The sequence below is a fragment of the Lolium perenne genome, chromosome 2 (assembly GCF_019359855.2).
Source record: "Lolium perenne isolate Kyuss_39 chromosome 2, Kyuss_2.0, whole genome shotgun sequence".
Lineage (NCBI taxonomy): Eukaryota > Viridiplantae > Streptophyta > Magnoliopsida > Poales > Poaceae > Lolium > Lolium perenne.
Window position 1 is genome coordinate 196,286,132 of NC_067245.2, and position 19,372 is coordinate 196,305,503.

Consider the following 19,372-nt stretch of genomic DNA (forward strand, 5'->3'; position numbering starts at 1 on the left):
GGCTCTCAGGTTACCCTGCTCATCGGCTCAAAGAGCCGATTGACCCATGGTTCATGTTAGATCTTGCAATAACATGGGTATCCTGCTTCATTATATTAAGCTAAATCAATCTACGACAGTTTAGGGTTTTCACCGTATAACCGGAACATCCTACACGTAGTTGAGCCTAGCAGATATGAAAGATGATGGAAAACTAACCCTAAAAGAGGCCTAAAAACCAACATAGAGTCGATTCCCGAAACATCCCTTCTAGGATCGGTAAGCCATACCTAGCGCACTACCGGATCGTTCAACCCGTTTGCAAGGCCTAACCATACGGATATCAAACTAATCCTTGCAGAACAAGGAGCAACTATAACAGATCGAATCTACTAAATAAAGATGAAGCAAGATGCCACCCTTACACCTAAGATGGGGGTAAGGGCGGCTAGACATCGAGGGGCAGCATAGCTAAGCAAGCATATCAAAATAACAATGATGCAAGCCCCAAAACATCTACGATAAGTAGTGTTACTCGCCATCAACAAGGCTTCAGTACGAGTAACACCAGATAACGAATAAACCTGTACTGCCTAGATCGCAAGATGCGATCTAGGCAGCATGATGCTTACCCGGAAGAAACCCTCGAAACAAGGGGTGGCGATGAGCCTAGATTGTGTTTGTTGTGAACGTGGTCGTCCTCCTTTCTCAATAACCCTAGATACATATTTATAGTCCGGGGATTTTCTATCTTTGGAATACACCTAATCGTGTACGAGCTAAACTCTATCTCTTAATTCTAATCTACCATAATGTACAGATACACGGGCAATCTAGCCCAAACTCTCGCGCAAGGCCGCTTCAGAGACGCTCCACGTGTATATCCTCCAAGCCCATCTCAATTACGGCCCATCTCCTGATTTGACCAAAATCCGGTGATAACAACTGGATGCAGATACAATTGAAGTCTTTAGCAGAGGAAATGCAGGCCATAAACAAAGGTCTCGCAACGCAATTATATTTGAGAATATGATTTAGTATATGTGTAGTGCTTAGATACCAGCATGCTACTTGGCATAAAAGAGTTCCTTTCTGTAGTACTACCACCCTCATGATGCAACTAAACTAAGTGCCTTTTTTACTGACACTCAAGGACTCAATGGTGCAGAAGCTGAAGTTAGGACCTTGACTTCACTTTATTCTAATGTGGTATTTGTATCTCTTTGAGCACTACAAATTTGAGAGTAGTGTTGATGGTCAGACCAAAAGAAAACCAGGCTATAATTCAAAGTGTGAATCAAATCAAATTTAAAATAATCAAACAAAATTAGGTTAACCTTGCGGCATAGGCGGATCTAGCATCCCTTTTGCCCGGGCAGCCACCCAGGCTTCCGGCCGGCCGACAAGCCCATTTTCGTCCCTATTTCATACTCCCTCCGTTCCTATATATAAGCCATATAGTTTTTTGAGAAAAATTCCAGAATATAAGGTTTATTGCGTTGCCCTACTTGTATGGACAATATTTCTGGAGATTTGATTAGGTTTACTTATCTTATGTAAAGTCCTCCATTAGCTCACGACAATTACTTACAGTTAACCCTAGCCAAACATGGTGTAATTCGTCCTAAATATGTGTTTCTTAATATCCGTGCCAGAAATTATATGGCTTATATTTAGCACCGGAGGGAGTATGTATTTGACAAAAAAAATTAGCACACTAAACTGGTTTGCCTAGGCTTCAAAATTTTCTTGGGTCCGCCTATGCCTTGTGGCAGTGGCTTTCGATCACGAGGGCAAGGATGGCGGTGGCCGCAGACTCCGATCCCGCTGTTGAGGCTGGGGGTCCGATCCCGCCGGTGAGGACAACGTCAACGATCCACCGGACTTGGGCGTGGAGGACTGTTGTACGGTCTCGTAGATGAAGGGATGGAGGTGTTTCATCTGGCTGTGGTGGGTGGATCGGAGTGCTGCGGGTGGCAGGCCGGATGACAACGGCGTCGTTAGCAGGTCCGCGGCTTGGGCAGGGGCATCGCTCGTCGGAGAGGAACCTGGGGAGGAGACGTAGGAGGACCTCCAACCTCAGATCTGGGTATCATCAAATTCGCATGAACCCAAAGGACATCCATGAAACTGCCTTTTCCACACATTTGGACCACTATGAATACAAGGTCATGCCTTTTGGGCTTAGCAATGCCCCAGCCACCTTCCAGGACCTCATGAATAGCATTTTTCCCCCTTCTTGAGGAAATTTGTCTTGGTTTTCTTTGATGATATACTCATGTACAACAAATCACTGCAGCAAGCAGTTGTACTGAACATCCTGCACAACCATGACACTCCTGCAGAGGAACAATGCACTGCCATATCTGTATTAATCCTTGCATGGATGGAAGAGGTCATTGATTCATATCAAACTGATGAAGCTTGCATCAAACTACTACAAGAGCTTGCCATCAACAAGGACAGTAATCCCTCCTACTCCCTCCAAGCTGGCATCATAAGGTATAAAGGAAAAATCTATATTGGCAATTCTACTGACCTGAGGACAAAATTATTCCATGCCTTCCATTCTTCGGTCTATGGGGGTCACTCAGGGGCACAGAGTCAGGGTTGCACCGCATACAACAACTTTTTTACTGGCCTGCACTGAAAAAATCCATTGCAACCCTTGTGGCCGAGTGCCCTACTTGCCAAATATCAAAAACTGAGAGAGTCCAGTACCTGGATTATTGCAACCATTGCCCATTCTCAAGCAAAAATGAACTGGCATCAGCATGGACTTCGTGGAGGGGCTGCCTAAATCACGGGGCAAGGATGTCGTACTGGTTCTGGTTGACCGCTTGACCAAGTACGTCCATTTCATACCACTGTCCCATCCATACACGGTACAAACAGTGGCTGGTCGATTTATGGAAAACATAGTCAAGCTCCATGGCCCTCCTGCTAGCATTGTGAGTGACAGGGACACAATATTCACAAGCAAACTCTGGAAAGACCTTTTCAGCTCATTCAATATCTCTCTCAAGTACAACTCAGCTCATCATCATGAGACAGATGGACAAACAAAGCGTGTCAATCAGTGCCGCGAGCAGTACTTGCACTGCATGGCATTCCAGGAACCAAAGAAATGGAGTCAATGGCTACCAGCTGCTGAATGGTGGTAAAACTGTTCTTACCACACAACGATCAAAATGTCGCCATTTGAAGCACTATATGAGTATGCACCACCTCTCCTGCATCACCTATCAGTCCCTTGCAATGTATCAGCTGAAACAAAAGTCAGTCACTCTTCAGGAAAAGGATCATATGGTAAAGACCTTACAGGCCAACCTGCTACAAGCACAAAACCGCATGAAAAAATACACTGACGCCAATAGAACAGAGAGAACATTCCTAGTGGGTGACATGGTATACTTGAAGATGCAACCATATAGAGAAACAGCCATGGGACTGAGAAATGCACTCAAGCTGACCTCAAAATGGTATGGACCCTTCAAGGTTCTCCAGCGTATTGGCAATGTTGCTTACAGGCTTCAACTACCTTCTGGTACACAGATTCATGACGTTTTCCATGTTAATCAACTGGGAAGATCAAGATGGCGCCGCAAGCCCTGCTTCAACGTCGCCAAATCCCTCGCAACGCAGGTGAGTACGATATCACAGTTCCCCAATGGCTGATACACTGGGAAAACATGGAGGAGAACGAGGCTACATGGGAAGACGCGTCGTTCATACAGGCGACGTTCCCTTGGTTCAAGCCCTGATGTCTTGAGTTAAGGAGGGGGCAGTGTTAGGACCCGAAAGCAGTGGCTGTTACTTCTTCAGTTATTGTAGCTATCAACGACAAGCATCAACGGTCCAGATGAACGGGCAGTGACAAGGCGCTATCCAACGGCTACCACAAGGCCACAATGCTTTTACTGTTTTAGGCTAAACCCTGGAAAAGTGTATCTCTCTTGTTGCTAGGGACAATCATGTAATATGCTTGAGCTCGGTTTCCTTCGATATAAAAGAGCGAGTGGGGTGGTTGGGAGGATCAAGCAATACAAAACCCTAATTTACCATGTCTTTAATTACCTTTCTGTACCTAGTTGCCGTAGATATGAGTCCCGAGCGCTCCCCTTCTTCCTCCTTGCTCCAAGGATTATCGTCAGTGATCAACCGTGATCCTGACATCGGGTCGGAGAGGATCAGAGGAGACGTGAGTATGGAATCACTAAATCACATGACTTATTTCCTTACGATCATTATTTCCTTCCAAAATTGATCGACATTATTTTTGACCGCTCGTGTAAATACAATTGAAGCACCGTAACAAATAATGGAGTTATTACTTGATTTAATCAACGGTCATGATAAATCTAATTAGACGGAACCCACACGGAACCTAAGTTCCGTGAAAATCACTGTAAAAGTCTTTAAATATATCTTATATATTTTGGTGTATAGATATATTTAAATTTAGATAAATCTTCAACAACTTTTTATGAACGAAGGGAGTACAGAACTGACCTCAAAACAATGCATTAACGTTCTTCGAAGTCATCATGTGTAACTGTAACTTTGATTTGAAATTCAGCTTTATACCACGAGTTGAACATAAAAATCGCAGAAGATTAAATGCATACAAAACTGACCTCAGAGATACTAAAAGAGCCGTTTGAATCATCCACTCCGATCGGTGAGAACGCAAGGTCGTTCAACACGATGTGGCCATGAACACACCCCTCACATAGAACGACATGACGATCGAAACAAAAGACCATGTGACCAAAATCCACCTCACACTATCATCCTTGCCTAGATATGACAAATGCTCGCACAATGATCGGTATTGTCTGGAGTCGTTGATCCACGGGAATAAAACACCACATGTTCTCGGGTATGTGACCGAAGCCGTGTGTCCTTATTTCTGTATGACACGACATGCACTCAGAACACATGAACATGCCATAGCAAGACGGATGTTAAATATCGATGTTGAGGGCTTTACTGAAAGGTATCTTGAACCCCACAACGGTTGACGGCGTGACGAGTGACTTGTTTGAGTTTACTTCAAACAACATGCATGGTAGTGTAAATGGCTGCGCGGAAAAGCTTATGTCCTTTGCTGGCAAGGAAACCATGGTCAAATCAGTTCTCCGATAAAAAATGACCTATTACATGAGATGTTTTAATTTATTCAATGGGACCCGCAACAAGAAGACGTCTATTATGGTGGTGGTTGCCTCAACAAGAAGTTCATGCACCCGCTAGCGAGGAAAAAGATCGTAGTTCCAGAGCGGCAAAGCAGAATGGACTGCAGAGACATGCCCGCTTTTAACATCACGCTCCTTGGTAAACCGGGTTGGAGATTACTCACATCTTCCAATTCTCTGTTTGCTCGAGTTTTCAGGGTATACTACTTCTGCAATAAAGGGTTTATGGAGGCAATGACGCCCAAAACGGCATCTCAGACTAGGCAAGAGGAATCATCAAGAGGGTAGGCACCGAAGATAGTATTTCCATTTGGGAGGACAGATGGATCCCGAGCTCCAGTACGCTAGGGATTTTGTTCCGGCCATCTGATGCAATGGCAGATAAGGTGAGCGAGCTGATCAACGAAGATATCTATCAGCGGGATATATAGAAGTTAACAAAAAAGTAAGTTCCGTCAACTGCATATAGAGTGTATCATGCAAATTCCTAGCAGCAGAGCAGCATGGGACTGGGATGCTTGGGCGCATGACGATTCTGAAATGTACACGGTCAGATCCGCCTACCATATGCTTGTTTCACAGGTTGGATTTTTTCTTTTAGAAGCATGCATGAGAACTGCATGTTAAATATATAAGAAGAAAGAAGCCAAAAAAGGCAATGTCTTGGGGGCATCAAGCCCTGAAAGAGAACAGGAGAAAAAAAAAAAAAAGGAAAACGACCTACATAACTAAGAAGGCGACCAGCAGTTAGAGGCCTACCCTAGCAGAGGTGTAAAACGGCCGGCACTTGCGACTGCCCAGAGTTTCACTTCCTCCTTGATCTGGACAATGAAGGTTTGAATCGGCGTAGATAAGTTCTCGAAGACTCTGTTGTTTCTTTCCCTCCATATCATCCAGGTGGTGAGCATCACAAGTGAATCCAAGTGGCTTTTATTTGCTCTTGGAATGTTCGATCTCGCAGATTCCCACCATGAACTGAGAGGCTTATCCATGGAGGACACTACCTGATGAAATCCAGCCCAGTTTAGAATTGCTCCCCATATAATGTTTACGACCGCACAACCAATAAAAAGATGTTGAGCATTCTCTGCCATAGAATTGCAGAAAACACAATGCTCAATATGAGGCAGCTCGCGTTTTGCAAGTCTGTCCGCTGTCCACACCCTTCCTTTCATGAATAACCAGACACCAATTTGTGTGGTGATTCATTTTTCTCAACTTTTGTGGCCAATTTTTCACACCAGATTATCTAAGCACAACAATTCACACTCTGTCCGGGAGAAATGCATGTCGAGCGCTGGCACACCATCGCCACACCTCCACGTTTTTTTCTATCTTTAACTGTTATTTTTATAGATCAATATACCTTGAACTGTGTTAAAGCTGGGGCTTCGTTCGTTCTTAAACTCTAGCTAATATCCTCTGCCCGAATATGTCTCTGTGGCTTGTTCGTGGGATTTATCAATGTTAGAGCATCCCAGCCGTCTCCCCGACGAGGCCCCTAGGACCGCGTTTTGTCATCCGGATGGACGAAAACGGTCCAATCACGCCCCCGGTTCCTCGTTTTCGTCCGGATTAGGCCTTTCATCCGTCCGGAGAGCCCAGGCCATCCCCGCCCCCCGGGAGCGCTCGGGGACTCCGGACGAAACGAAAGCGCGGGAAACACCGAGGAAACTTCCCGCGCGCCTGGTTGCCCCAACTTGTCGACGAGAGACACCGACCGTCATCCTCATTGCATCGTCTTCCGCGCGCTGTAAAAGCCTGCCGCCGGTCAGTATTCGCCGGACGCGTAGCTTCCACGCGGCGAGTTAATGCCGTCGCCTCGGTATCACGCACACCTACCTCTATTTATCGCCGAACTACCGCGTCTGCCCCGCATTCACCTCGCTCACCTTCCCCAAATCTTCCCCGATCTCGAACGAACCAGCGGTGATCAAGCAATGGCGAACGACGGCGCGACCAACAGTAGCTTCGGCCGCCGCTCTCTCCAACAATGGGAGGGGCGGCTCCTCCACATGGCGGGCTACTGGCACCGCCGGACTTCCGCGCGCCGGGATGATGGAGACTAAGCGCGGGCGGCGTGCCGACCCTGCCACCACCGATGGGTCGGGCCACCCTGGAGGCGGAGATCGAAGCAGTGCTCGCCACTTTCACTGACGAGCAGCGCGCGGAGCCGCGCTTCTTCCCCGACAACTACGACTCGTGGACCGAGTTCTTCCGGCGCAGGTACGAGCGCGAACTCGCCGCGTATGACGGCCATCCTCCTCCTCCTCCGGCAAGGAACAACGCAGCCGGCCGCTGCCTGTGGTGGAGCGCGCCTGGCCGCACCCTCCCGAATGTGCTCGCACATCGAGGGTGGGAACTACCCCATCCTGGAAATGCCGCCGCCGGAGGCGGCTACCGTGTCGCGCCGTCACGGTAGTTCCTGGATGCCGAGGAGGATGGCGCCGTCCTCCTCCTCGTCTGGGTCGAGGTCGGCGTCCAGGTCCGGCGGATCAACACCGGTCTTCGTCAAGAAGGAGCCGGCGTCTCCGTCGATACCGGCCTTCGTCAAGAAGGAACCGGCATCTCCACCGCCGACCAAAGGGCGCAGCAGCGGCGCCCTCGTCATCCGCGACCAACCCTCCTCTCCGCAGCGCGGGCGGAAGAGGAAGTCGTCGAAGAAAGAGGCCGCCGCGGCCGCCGCCAACCAGCTCGCCGAGGTGGAGGCCAAGCGCGCGAAGGACGCCGCGGTTGCGGAGGCGATCGCCAGGTCACTGAAGGACCTAGTGCCCGTCGACAACAGCCTCCCCATCGACGCCGCACTGGAGTGGTCCAGGCGGGACTAGGAGCGCCAGGAGGCGGAGCAGCAGCGGCGGCTGGACCTGGCCACCGCGCGGCAACTCGCCGCCCGCGCCGCCGCACCAGCCGCGCGAAGGAACGCCGCGCCCAGGGAGGTGATCAAGCTCGAGGAGAGCAGCGACGACGACATCTACCGGCCGACGCCGCCACGCGCCGATGACGCTGGCCAGGGTTCGAGCCGCTGGTACGAGGCGCCGCCGCCCCACGACGCCGGCAACGCGAGCGACGACGACGACGGCAGCGACTACACGGCCTTCTACCGCCATTTCGGCATGTAGAAGGCCGGTTTTTAGTTTAAGTTTAAGTTATCCCATCGCCGAATTCAAATATATGTACGAATTCGCATCTATATGTTAAATATCATTAAATTTCGCTTATGTTTGAACGAGGTTCGCCCAATTTTGTCTGAATTCGCCGTATTACGTCAAAATACTTTCATTCATCCTGAACTCATGGCTGGGAAAATGGGTCTCCCCAGGCCAATTTTTACATCCATCCAGCGCTATTTAGCGCCGGATTTCGGTCTGGGGAGCCCAACGGCTAGAGATGCTCTTATAAATCCAGGCCCTAGGTGCCGTTCTCTAAACCAGAACTAAATTAAATCGTGCACGCTAGTGATCGAGAGATCGCCAAATGGTCACAAATATTTCCCCAACGAAGGCCCCAAAGTAGAGACGCGATTCCAGCTGATCGAGGAAATTGCACATAACACCATATGTTGGGGCATGTTTTGCACAAAACCACAACCATGTCTTGTTTTTGCACAGAACACCATATTTTGTTGTAATTGTTGCACAAAACACCAAATAGGGATATTAGCTCCTTTGACACACAATTAGACTCATAGGTTAGTTATGTGCTGCATGCGGACAGCAACGTGTATGCGCGCGTCCCCTCGGAAAATCCTCGAGCCCGCCCATTAGTGGCCGAGGGAGGTGAGGAGACGCGGGCCCACGCGCACGTACAGATGGCAGCTGGTCTTAATAAATGAAGATCGCGGTCGCGCTCCAATCACTTGTCTTCTCCACGCACATACGCTAGCTGATCTTAATAACCAGGCCTCCGTTTGCGTCGCCTCACACGGTGGTTCGGCGATCCATTCCGGCGGTTGATGCGTCGATCGGTGCGGTTGCCACTCCGGCGGTTGCCCTCCCAGGCAGTTGCTCTGCTTTAATTCGTGTCGGCTCGAGCTAGGCTTGCTGCCAGGTGGCCCGTGGGGGAAGCGAGCGAACGCTCGGCGCGACCGCGCAGCGTCCGCGGATACGCAAACGTGTCGCATATTTGCGCCGCGTTTGCGTCTCCGCGGCCCGGACACGATGCGTCGCCCCGCTGGAGCAGGGTGCATGCGCATTTCCGGCTCGTGTGGACGCAAACGGTCGCGCGATGTCCGTTTGCGTCGCTCCGTTGGAGATGCCCTAATTATGTATCAAACGAGGTGAGGTAAGGACCCTACTTAGTGTTTTGTGCAACAATTACAACAAAATATGGTGTTCTGTGCAAAAACAAGTTATAGTTGTGGTTCCTTGCAAAACATGCCCCAACATATGATGTTATGTGCAATTTCCTCCAGCTGATCCTACCTAAAGAACTCATACAAATCCTCACATCCAAATCAAACGCGCAGGGAAGAAGATGGGCAGGAGGAGGATAAATGGGGCGCGTACGGTGAGGTAGATGCCGGGTTGGTCGGAGCTCCAAGAGGGCGCCCTCCTAGGGCACGAACTCGTGGATGCACTCGGTTTCGGTAACCGTCACCGATAGAGCATCCGCCCGCCACCCCGCGGCCGCCAACAACGCCACTGCCAATACCAGCAGCATCTCCGGCCGCCACCTCGCCATGGCTACATCTTAGTAGAAGCTAGTGTGACCGTAGAGGTCCAGCGCCCCCTGACGTAGAGGTCCAGATTCAGGGTTGGGAGGCGATGCGAGGGGAAATTTTTAATTTTTTTGCCCCCAATTATGTTGGAACTTTTTTTTTGAGATGGATTATGTTGGAACTTTGTGACTTCCGTTTGAGGATAAGAGGACAAAACCTTTCTGAGTGGCCGAATACTCACTTTCTCACCATTTACTCTGGAGCAGCCTTGCTTGGCCCCCGCCGCGGAAGAGTGAGGAGGACTTCTTCTCCCGCTTCCTCGCCGGGGCCACCCCAGCCGCCCGCCGTCCTAGCCCCGCGGCGCCATTCCCCCCGCCGTCCCACGCACTCCTCAACGCGGCCGCCTCCTCACCGAGGTACAGTTCTTATCCTATTTCTTCCGATCTTTATCGGTGTTGCTCTGCTGAAGAGGTTCGCCACTTCGCCGGGATTCGATTCTTTGGTTGTATAGCATACATAGAATATTAGCAGTCTGGTCTTGAGAACAGAGATTCCAGAACTTGGAGAACAGTTTAGGAGCTTTTGTTCTGTACGAAGAAGACGGATTTCTTCAAATCTCTCCCACTTGACTCCGATGCTAATGGTCTTCGATCTTCAAAAAGGCATGTCTGAAGTATGTCGTAGCACGTGAGTGGCAGACATGGCAGGATAAAAAATAGAATGGATGGTCAGATATGTGGAGTTAGTCACGATTACACTTGCTATCGCCCTTTTCAAAAGGGGTGACAGTGACGACAAGTGCACCATAGTTTGTCCGACAGTTATATTCTCTCGATTGTGTTTGAACTTGGCTGCGAAGATGCCTCGTCTTTTCCCCCCTTGAGCATCATTGAGTCCACTTACGCTGAATTGTCTCCATCGTGCACAAATTTACATGTTGAACTTGGCTGCCAAGATACTGCCCTCTGTTTCCTCCCGGTTTCCTTGTGGAATTTGTCCTCTGAATTGTAACCTATATAATATTGATGAGGTTGGTATATCCTTCCACAAACATGATAAATATGCCCTCACTTCACTTGCGAACACCTATCTTTTGCAGAAGCAAAGTTTGAGGTTCCAGGCATGGTGCCAAACATGGAGGAGCCCCTTGTTGGGGGCAACGTTGAGAAGATAGGAGGGCCAGGAGAGAGCTTGGTAGTGATTGAGGTCAAGAAGCAGTTGTACCTTGCTGGGCCTCTCATCGTTGGAAGCCTCCTGCAGAACATCGTCCAAATGATGTCTGTCATGTTTGTCGGTCATCTCGGTGAGCTCTCTCTCTCGAGTGCCTCCATCGCCACCTCCTTCGCCGGTGTCACTGGCTTCAGCTTATTGGTATGTTACATGAATTTTATTTCTTGCATGTGTTACAGCATCCTGAACAATTAACATCAACTTGAATGTTTTCTTTATCATCATTTCAGGCCGGCATGTCGACCAGCTTGGACACACTGTGTGGGCAAGCCTTCGGAGCAAAGCAGTACTATCTTCTTGGTATCTACAAGCAGAGGGCAATCCTTGTGTTCACTCCTGTGAGTGTCGTGGTTGCTGTAATCTGGGTATACACCGGCCAGATCCTTCTGTTCTTTGGCCAGGACCCTGAGATTGCCATGGGAGCAGGGAGCTACATCCGGTGGCTGATTCCAGCACTGTTTGTTTACGGTCCACTGCAGTGCCATGTCCGTTTCCTGCAGACACAAAATATCGTCCTCCCAGTGATGCTCAGCTCAGGTGTCACAGCACTGAACCATATGTTGGTGTGCTGGTTACTGGTTTACAAGCTTGGTCTGGGCAACAAGGGTGCTGCCTTGGCCAACACAATCTCTTACCTGACCAACCTGTTAATCTTGGCTCTCTACATCAGGATCTCTCCATCATGTAAGAGAACTTGGACAGGGTTGTCAATGGAGGCGTTTCGTGACATTGTTAGTTTCTTTAGGCTTGCTGTTCCGTCTGCGCTGATGGTTTGGTGAGTTTGAGTTGAGGTCCTCTATATGCAGGTACAAGTTTTGGTGTTTCATATCTAACTGATTTCCACCCTACATTTATACACAGCTTAGAGTGGTGGTCGTTTGAGCTCCTGGTACTTCTTTCTGGATTTCTTCCAAATCCTAAGCTCGAGGCATCGGTATTGTCCATCAGGTGTGGTAACATATTCATGGCTTTTTTCATATTTTTTTTTTCTGACAGTAACAGTTGAATCTCCTGCAGTTTAAATACTATTTCGTTAGTATTCAGGATCCCATCTGGTCTTAGTGCAGCTATAAGGTGAGACCAATACTGTTTATTGATTATATAATACTACTAGCAATGATATAATTATCTCGCCCTACAAGAAGCTAATATCCTTTATCTCCCCTCTGTAGCACCCGTGTATCAAATGAGCTTGGTGCTGGGCAGCCAAATGCTGCTCGTCTGGCGACCCAGGTGATCATGGTCCTTGGTATTTTGTCAAGCCTATCAGTTGGTCTTCTTATGATTTTGGTGCGCAATTTGTGGGGGTATGCATACAGCAACGAGAAGGAAGTGGTGGAATACATTTCCAGAATTATGCCAATTCTTGCCGTCACATTCTTGTTTGACGACATGCAGTGTATTCTTTCAGGTAAATATAAATACTTCTCAGAAAGAAAATTTGGCACCCACAATGCTCCTGTTTGTATATTGGTATTCTGTTTAGGATATAGGGTGAAACAATATTTGTCTTATCTAGCAAACACCAAGATACTGAATGGAATTGGGGGATATTCGATATTTTTTCAGGTATTGTTAGGGGCTGTGGCTTTCAAAAGATTGGTGCTTATGTCAATCTTAGTGCGTACTACCTTGTCGGCATCCCTGCGGCTTTATGTTTTGCCTTTGTGTACCACCTTGGTGGAGTGGTATTTATTTTCCTACCCTTATCATAAAGAAAAGTTCCAATTTTCTCATTTGATTTGATGAAACCTCTAACGAAGGTGTCTATGAATTGTTAGGGGCTGTGGTCCGGAATAACTTGCGGACTTGTCGTGCAAACGGTGTTGCTCCTGGGCATTACCCTGCGCACTAACTGGGACAAAGAAGTAAGCAAAATAACGAGATATTCTAGCACGCGATCATATTTGTTTTTTTTTTCGCTTCTCAGTGAACTTATTGGATGGCCCATTATCTATATTGTTGCTTTGGTAGGCTTTGAAGGCGAAGGACAGAGTTTTCAGTTCTTCCTTACCCGTAGACTTGGAGACATGAGACACACGAGATGCACTATTTTCTAGGAAAAATTGGCCACGAAAAGTGTAATGAGATAAGGAACTGATGAAGAATTGCTCACTAAATGAGGTGCTCTGTCTCAGCTGTTACTAGCATTGCGCTTATTCAAGGAAACATCTGGAAATGAGCTTATCCTCTTTGGTAAATGTTTGCCGGGTACAGGAAATAAATTGTCTGGATGAGTAGAGGCGCAACACTTTAGAATATAAGATGAGGGAATAAATTTTTCGTGACTAGCATCCACTTTATGCCTTTTTGTTCTCTTATCTTAAGAAGTTATGAGTAGAAGATTTTGTGAGGATTTATTAGACTGCTTTTTTCATTAAAAAAATGGAATGCCAAAGAAAGGAGATTCATCGTCAGCATTGCATATGCTTGGTTTTGGTAGTGTATTTCTGAAGGATGCTAACTTGGTAACGCTAGCTAGTGGTTAGTTCAGGGCCACTACGAATCTAGATAAGGAGAAAAGGTGAAATGTTCATTGGTAACATGGAAAGATTTTTGCACTTTGCAGAAATGTTCTTCATGGGGGTGGTGAAAAAAATGGTGAGAGCTGGCGATCCATTTATACCTTGAAATTATGATATCTTTCCTTTCACATCTATGATGTCGATAGAGCGAGAGGAAATGACCAAACAAACATAGCATAAGACATCTCAGGGCATATTTAGCAAAAATCACATGGTTTTAAGGGGAAAAAATCAAATAGGTAGATAATGGAAACAAATATATGCCTGTAAATTTTGTAATTTAAACATCATTTAGCTTTTCTTTATCTTTGACTTGCTAACCATGACTAGTAGCTTGGACTCTGGTTATTGGGTTGACTTGACTTTGGCTATTTATTACACTTTACCATAACAGGTTTGATCACAATTACATCATAGTATTCCCATGCCGCCATACCTGTCGCCCACTATCGATAACACCAACTTCATTGTCTTGGTACATGAGTTCAAGTCAAATGATTACCTATATTATGAAACGATGTATTTTGGGCATTTCATCTGATCTTGATTTCATGTCTGCTACATGCCTCAATTTTTTTTTTCAAGATTTTGTACATATGCAAATTAAAAGAAGCACTGAAACAAAGTAATTCACCGATGGAAGCCAAATAGTGAGTAGATGGAAAGAGTTTCTGGATGACATTAAATCAGAGATACTTTGTGAAATCCCGCTGTGCCTGTGCCAGTAAATGGTTGTCTTCCCACTCGTCTCGATAGCTCTCATGCCGATCGGGCGCCGTGGTTCTTTCCATGATGTATATAAGTTTCCTCCACTCCTCGATCTTCTCCATCCCACATTGCTCCACCAACCAGTCCTCGTACTCAAACTGCAATGTCAAAATAAGTCCAGTAATAAAGTTATAATAACGGTGAGTGGCGAACTAGCTAATTATGAAAAGCATAAAGATCAATGAATGTATGTACCATACCGTGCATCTGAGGTCATGAGTGGATCTCTTGGGGCATCCGCGAGCTTCCATGTCTGCGTAAAATGCTGCCACATCATGCATCATGTTGTCTTGTGATGGGAGCTCAATTCTTCCTGATAGAACTCGAGCCACCCAGGTGCTTTGGAGTTGAAACAATGGAAAAAGGATAGACTGGAGAGAAGGAACTTAATTCAAACTCGTGAATGCATAGATCAAACAACTAACTAGTGAACAACAATGGAGCTCAAACGTAGCTAGCTGGCCTAGCTAGCAAAATAAGCTGACCGCGAAGGGCAATCCGATGAAGGAGATGTGAGGAGCTAGTTGGGGAGGGAACACGTGCTTGTAGAGCGGTCGCACGCAGTTGTCTTCCACATAGGTACCAATGTCATCACCTATGAACGGGAAGTTATACTTGTATCTGCATAATTAGGAACCGATGAAACATAATTCACACAAGATAGTTTTTTTTTTCATCGCAAGCAGAGGCTCCAGCCACACTGACTAGATTTAGGAAGATGTACTAGTTACTTACCCAGTACAATGCACAATAGCATCCGCTTTGATACGACTGCCATCTTGAAACACAATAGAGCCATCTTCCTCGGCACGCTCAATCTGCAATAAGCATTCGTAATACTGTAGTATTAACCACTTGATGCCGCTAGCTATCTCAATGCGATGACCAAATTGGTGGATTCGATATGATATTACGTATTCCCTGGATACGAAAATAAGTGACTCAGCTTATTTTAAAACAGTGGCAATATAAGTTACCATGGAATGTAGCCACAAGTTGGAACGATCAGTAGTAGGAGTAGTCTGCATTTCACAAGGCGCCGATCGGATGGCAACATGGACCTCTTTGGCGACACCAGCAAGTTCCCTCGAGATATCTATCCCACTGGGATGATATCCTATTATCACCACAACCTAGCTACCCATACAAATTTAATAAGCTCACACATATATAGGACGTCGATTAAGAAGTAATTAGCTAGGGTGGTAAAATGACGTACTTGGCCGTGAAATGGGTCGGGCACACGGTAATTGTAGCTGTGCAACTGTTTGCCGGGCCAACTATCTATGCCTGCAAATCATCTCTCAATTAAGATGCTCACTCTATCGATCACCAAGCAAATTGTAGTACTACTAGTAAGCACTAGCAGCTTCACTTTGCTGACCACGTGTACACGTACATACCGGCGATGTGGGCGAGGCGCGGCTCGCTGAAGTGGCCGTTGCAGACGACGACGGCGTCGAACGCCTCCTCCTCCCCCACCTCTACTTCTTCGCTGCCGACGCCGGCGAGCTTGCTCGAGCTATACGCCACCCTCCAGCTCGCCGCGCTCGCGTCCCTGTGCACGCGGACCACCTCTGTTCCGAGCCGGACCATCCCGAGGAGGTCGAACCGCCGCGCGAACTCCTGGAGGTACCGGAGAACCTCCTCATGCCCGGGGAACCTGCGCTGGTCGCTGTCGGTGCCCTCGACGGCGACGAAGGGGAAGTCGAGGAAGCCCATGATCTCGCGGGGCAGGTTGGTGCGGAGGGAGGCGTAGAGACTCGAGTAGGAACCGCCGGCGCTGAGCGGGTCGGACGAGGCGGCCGGGTCGTAGAGCCAGGTGCCGCCCACGCCGGTGGCGCGCTCGAAGACGACGGGCGCGTGGCCCTCGCGCCTCAGCTCGCGCGCCGCCACCAGCCCGGCGGCTCCCGCGCCGATCACGGCCACGCGCGATGGCATCGGACAAAAGTTTCAAAATTCGTCTCCAGCTGGCTCCTGCTGTTCGTCGTTGCTATCTGTCTTTTCTACACGCGGAGCAGTTGGCCATATCATTTTTTTTTAGTTCTATAGTGATGATCAATGGTACAAAAGCAAGGTGGCTGCAAAACTCCCCTCACATGTGTGCGCCAGCTACTCATGATGATTGTTAAATGTTTTTCGACAAAAATGATGATGATGATGATGATGATTGTTAAATAAAATCTACTTAAGGTTTTTAGCAAACCTTCACGACTTCAGGGCATCTCAGCGACCGTTTTCGTCCGCCGTGACCGGAAATGCGTCTGGCACCACCTCATGCGGGCGACGCAAAGTGATCGGGCCATCCGCGGAGACGCAAACCTGGCCCAAATATGCGCCTCTGATGCGTCTCTGGCGGACACTCGGCGGACGCGGAAAGTGTCCGCTCGCGTCTGGCGGAGGTTTCATCGGGCCTGCCTGGCAGCGACCCTGCGTCGATGCGTCTTCTCAAACGCGCCAGCGACTCGCGCCGCTGCGTCGCTTCGGCAGTCTGCGCCACGTTAATGGCGATGCCTCGGCTGCCGAGCGGCCGCCTACCTCCGCCAACCACGTTAATGGCGACGCCACGCGTCCCGCGGCCACCGCATGCTGCCGGCCTATATAAAGGGGGCACGCGTTCTTCTTCCTCATCCACTCCTCCAAAGAAACCCTAGCCGCCACAAAGCTCGACCGTAGCGCTGCCTAGGTGTTCCTGCGACGCAGCCAGGCCCGCGAGGAAGTCCATGGCCGGTCCTGGTGGCTGGTGAGGCGGTCGAGGCCGCGGCCCTGGGCGCCCCCCGTGGCCGGGGCAGGGGCCGCCGTGGTGGAGCAGCTACGGCCCCACGCTCGCCGTCGCCTGCGCCCTCCTCGTCCTCGCAGGACGAGCGCTGCTTCGAGTTCCTCCTCCGCATCGACGACGACCCACTCGCCATCAAGCGGCTCCCGGACAAGTTCGCCGAGTTTGTCGACGGCGTCGAGCCGGCGCAGTTGCAGCTACGGGAGGCCAGCTGCAACTTCTGCCGCTGGTCCCTGGAGGTCTTGTTCGACGGGCAGGGCAAGATGTACCTGCACACGGGGTGGGACAAGTTCGCCCGTGACCTCGCGCTCGAGCCCGGCTGCCAGCTCACCTTCCTCTACGAGGGGGACGGCGAGATGATCGTCAAGGTGTTCGATGACACAGCCTACCGCCGGCACTACCACACCGGCGAATCCGGCTCAGACACCGATAGTTAGAACGTCGAGTGTTCTTTCTTTGCAGCGAATCTGGTTACGGGCCAGACGAAGCCAGTAGTGGAAGTTTCTGGATGTTCGTCTCATCGGTAGAACCAACAAGGGCACCATCTCCTCCCGCTGGATTTTCCAGTTTGGGTGATTGGGTGTGCCCTCGAATGTTCTTTCTTGGCAGCGAACATACGGAAATCAACACAACTGGTTTCTTTTTTTAAAAAATTTTATATTTGTGTCGACCATGGTTCATACTATGTGTTAGTTTGTGTAAACCATGTTCCAAACTATGTGTTAGTTTGTGTAAAATCATGTTTCAATATGTAATATTTGGAACTATGTTTAAATGGAGAAGAGGAAAAAAAGAAAAAAAATAAATGCGTCGCCCCGCTGGAGCAGCCCCCAGACGCAAACGGACGCGCGGACAAAAACGGTCATTTTAGCGTCCGCAGCGCGACGCAAGCGGACGCTCGCGGACATTAAAATGCGTCGCGCCGCTGGAGATGCCCTCACATCATGTGTTAAGCAAAATACAACACAACGAGACTGAAACAAATCATAAAAGGATGTCGTAAAATGGTAAAAAGATGTCGCAAGTTTGTCTAAATTTAAATGTATCTTGATACATTTTGGTGTATAGGTACATTCAAATTTAGATAAATCTTCATCATTTTTATGTACGAAGGGAGTACAAAACTGACCTCAAAACCATGCAATAATGTTCTTTGAAGTCATCATCTGTAACTGTAAATTCGATTTGAAATTCAGCTTTATACCAATAGTCGAGCATAAATATCGCAGAAGATTAAATGCGTACAAAACTGAACTCAAAGATTTAAAAGAGCCGCGTGAATCATCCACTCCGATCGGTGAGAACACAAGGTCGTTCAACACGATGTTGTCACCCCTCCCATAGAACGAGGTGACGATCGAAACAAAAGAACATGTGGCCAAAATCCACCTCACACTATCATCGTTGCCTAGATATGGCAAATGCTCGCACGATGATCGGTATTGTCTAGTGTCGTTGATCCACGGGAAAAAAACACCACATGTTTTCGGGTATGTGACCAAAGTCGTGTGACTTTATTTCTGTATGACATGACATGCACTCAGAACACATGAACATGCCATAGCAATACGGATGTTAAATATCGATGTTGAGGGCTTTACTGAAAGGTATCTCGGACCCCAGAACGGTCGGTGGCGTGACGAGTGACTTGTTCGAGTTCACTTCTGAAAACATGCATGGTAGTGTAAATGGTTGGGCAGAAAAGCTTATGTCCTTGGCTGGCAAGGAAACCATGATCAAATCAGTTCTCCACTTCTCCAAGCAAAAGTGACCTATTGCGTGAGATGTTTTAATTTATTTAACGAACCCGGAACAAGAAGACGTCTATTATGGTGGTGGTTGCCTCAACAAGAAGTTCATGCACCGGCTAGCGAGGAACAAGATCGTAGTTCCAAAGGGGCAAAGCAGAATGGGCTGCAGAGACATGGCCACTTTTAACATCACGCTCCTTGGTAAACCGGGTTGGAGATTACTCACATCTTCCAATTCTCTGTGTGCTCGAGTTTTCAGGGTACACTACTGCCGTAATAAAGGGTTTATGGAGGCAACGACGCCCAAAACGGCACCTCAGACTTGGCAAGAGGAATCATCAATAGGGTAGGCAACGAAGATAGTATTTCCATTTGGGAGGACAACTCGATCCCGAGCTCCAGTACGCTAGGGCTTTTGTTTTGGCCATCTGATGCAATGGCAGATAATGTAACATCCCAAAATTTCAAATCAATAAAGAGAACCAATT

General features: G+C 48.3%; 2 protein-coding genes across 4 annotated transcripts; one reads left to right on the forward strand and one right to left on the reverse strand.

Moving 5' to 3' along the window:
• Window positions 1–9,589: 9,589 nt before the first annotated feature.
• LOC127334302 (protein DETOXIFICATION 16) lies at window positions 9,590–13,481 on the forward strand. Of its 2 annotated transcripts, none has more exons than XM_051360722.2 (9): window positions 9,590–10,250; window positions 10,934–11,205; window positions 11,295–11,839; window positions 11,926–12,012; window positions 12,082–12,138; window positions 12,237–12,475; window positions 12,634–12,752; window positions 12,846–12,932; window positions 13,039–13,481. In XM_051360722.2, exons 1-9 carry the CDS (start codon window positions 9,941–9,943, stop codon window positions 13,096–13,098), a joined length of 1,776 nt encoding a protein of 591 aa, XP_051216682.1. In that variant the 5' UTR covers window positions 9,590–9,940; the 3' UTR covers window positions 13,099–13,481. The 2 variants fall into 2 exon arrangements, with proteins under 2 accessions (XP_051216682.1, XP_051216684.1); XM_051360724.2 differs by lacking the exon at window positions 9,590–10,250 and adding an exon at window positions 10,549–10,864.
• A 229-nt stretch (window positions 13,482–13,710) lies between these two features.
• LOC127334305 (flavin-containing monooxygenase FMO GS-OX5) lies at window positions 13,711–16,380 on the reverse strand. 2 transcript variants are annotated; one of them, XM_051360727.2, is made up of 7 exons: window positions 15,761–16,380; window positions 15,577–15,647; window positions 15,335–15,490; window positions 15,093–15,175; window positions 14,843–14,978; window positions 14,558–14,610; window positions 13,711–14,455 (listed from the first exon to the last, which is right to left on the reverse strand). In XM_051360727.2, the coding sequence occupies exons 1-7, from the start codon at window positions 16,296–16,298 to the stop codon at window positions 14,170–14,172; spliced, it is 1,323 nt and encodes a 440-aa protein (XP_051216687.1). In that variant the 5' UTR covers window positions 16,299–16,380; the 3' UTR covers window positions 13,711–14,169. The 2 variants fall into 2 exon arrangements, with proteins under 2 accessions (XP_051216687.1, XP_051216686.1); XM_051360726.2 differs by having other exon boundaries at window positions 13,712–14,455; window positions 14,558–14,728; window positions 15,761–16,379.
• Between the last annotated feature and the right edge of the window lie 2,992 nt (window positions 16,381–19,372).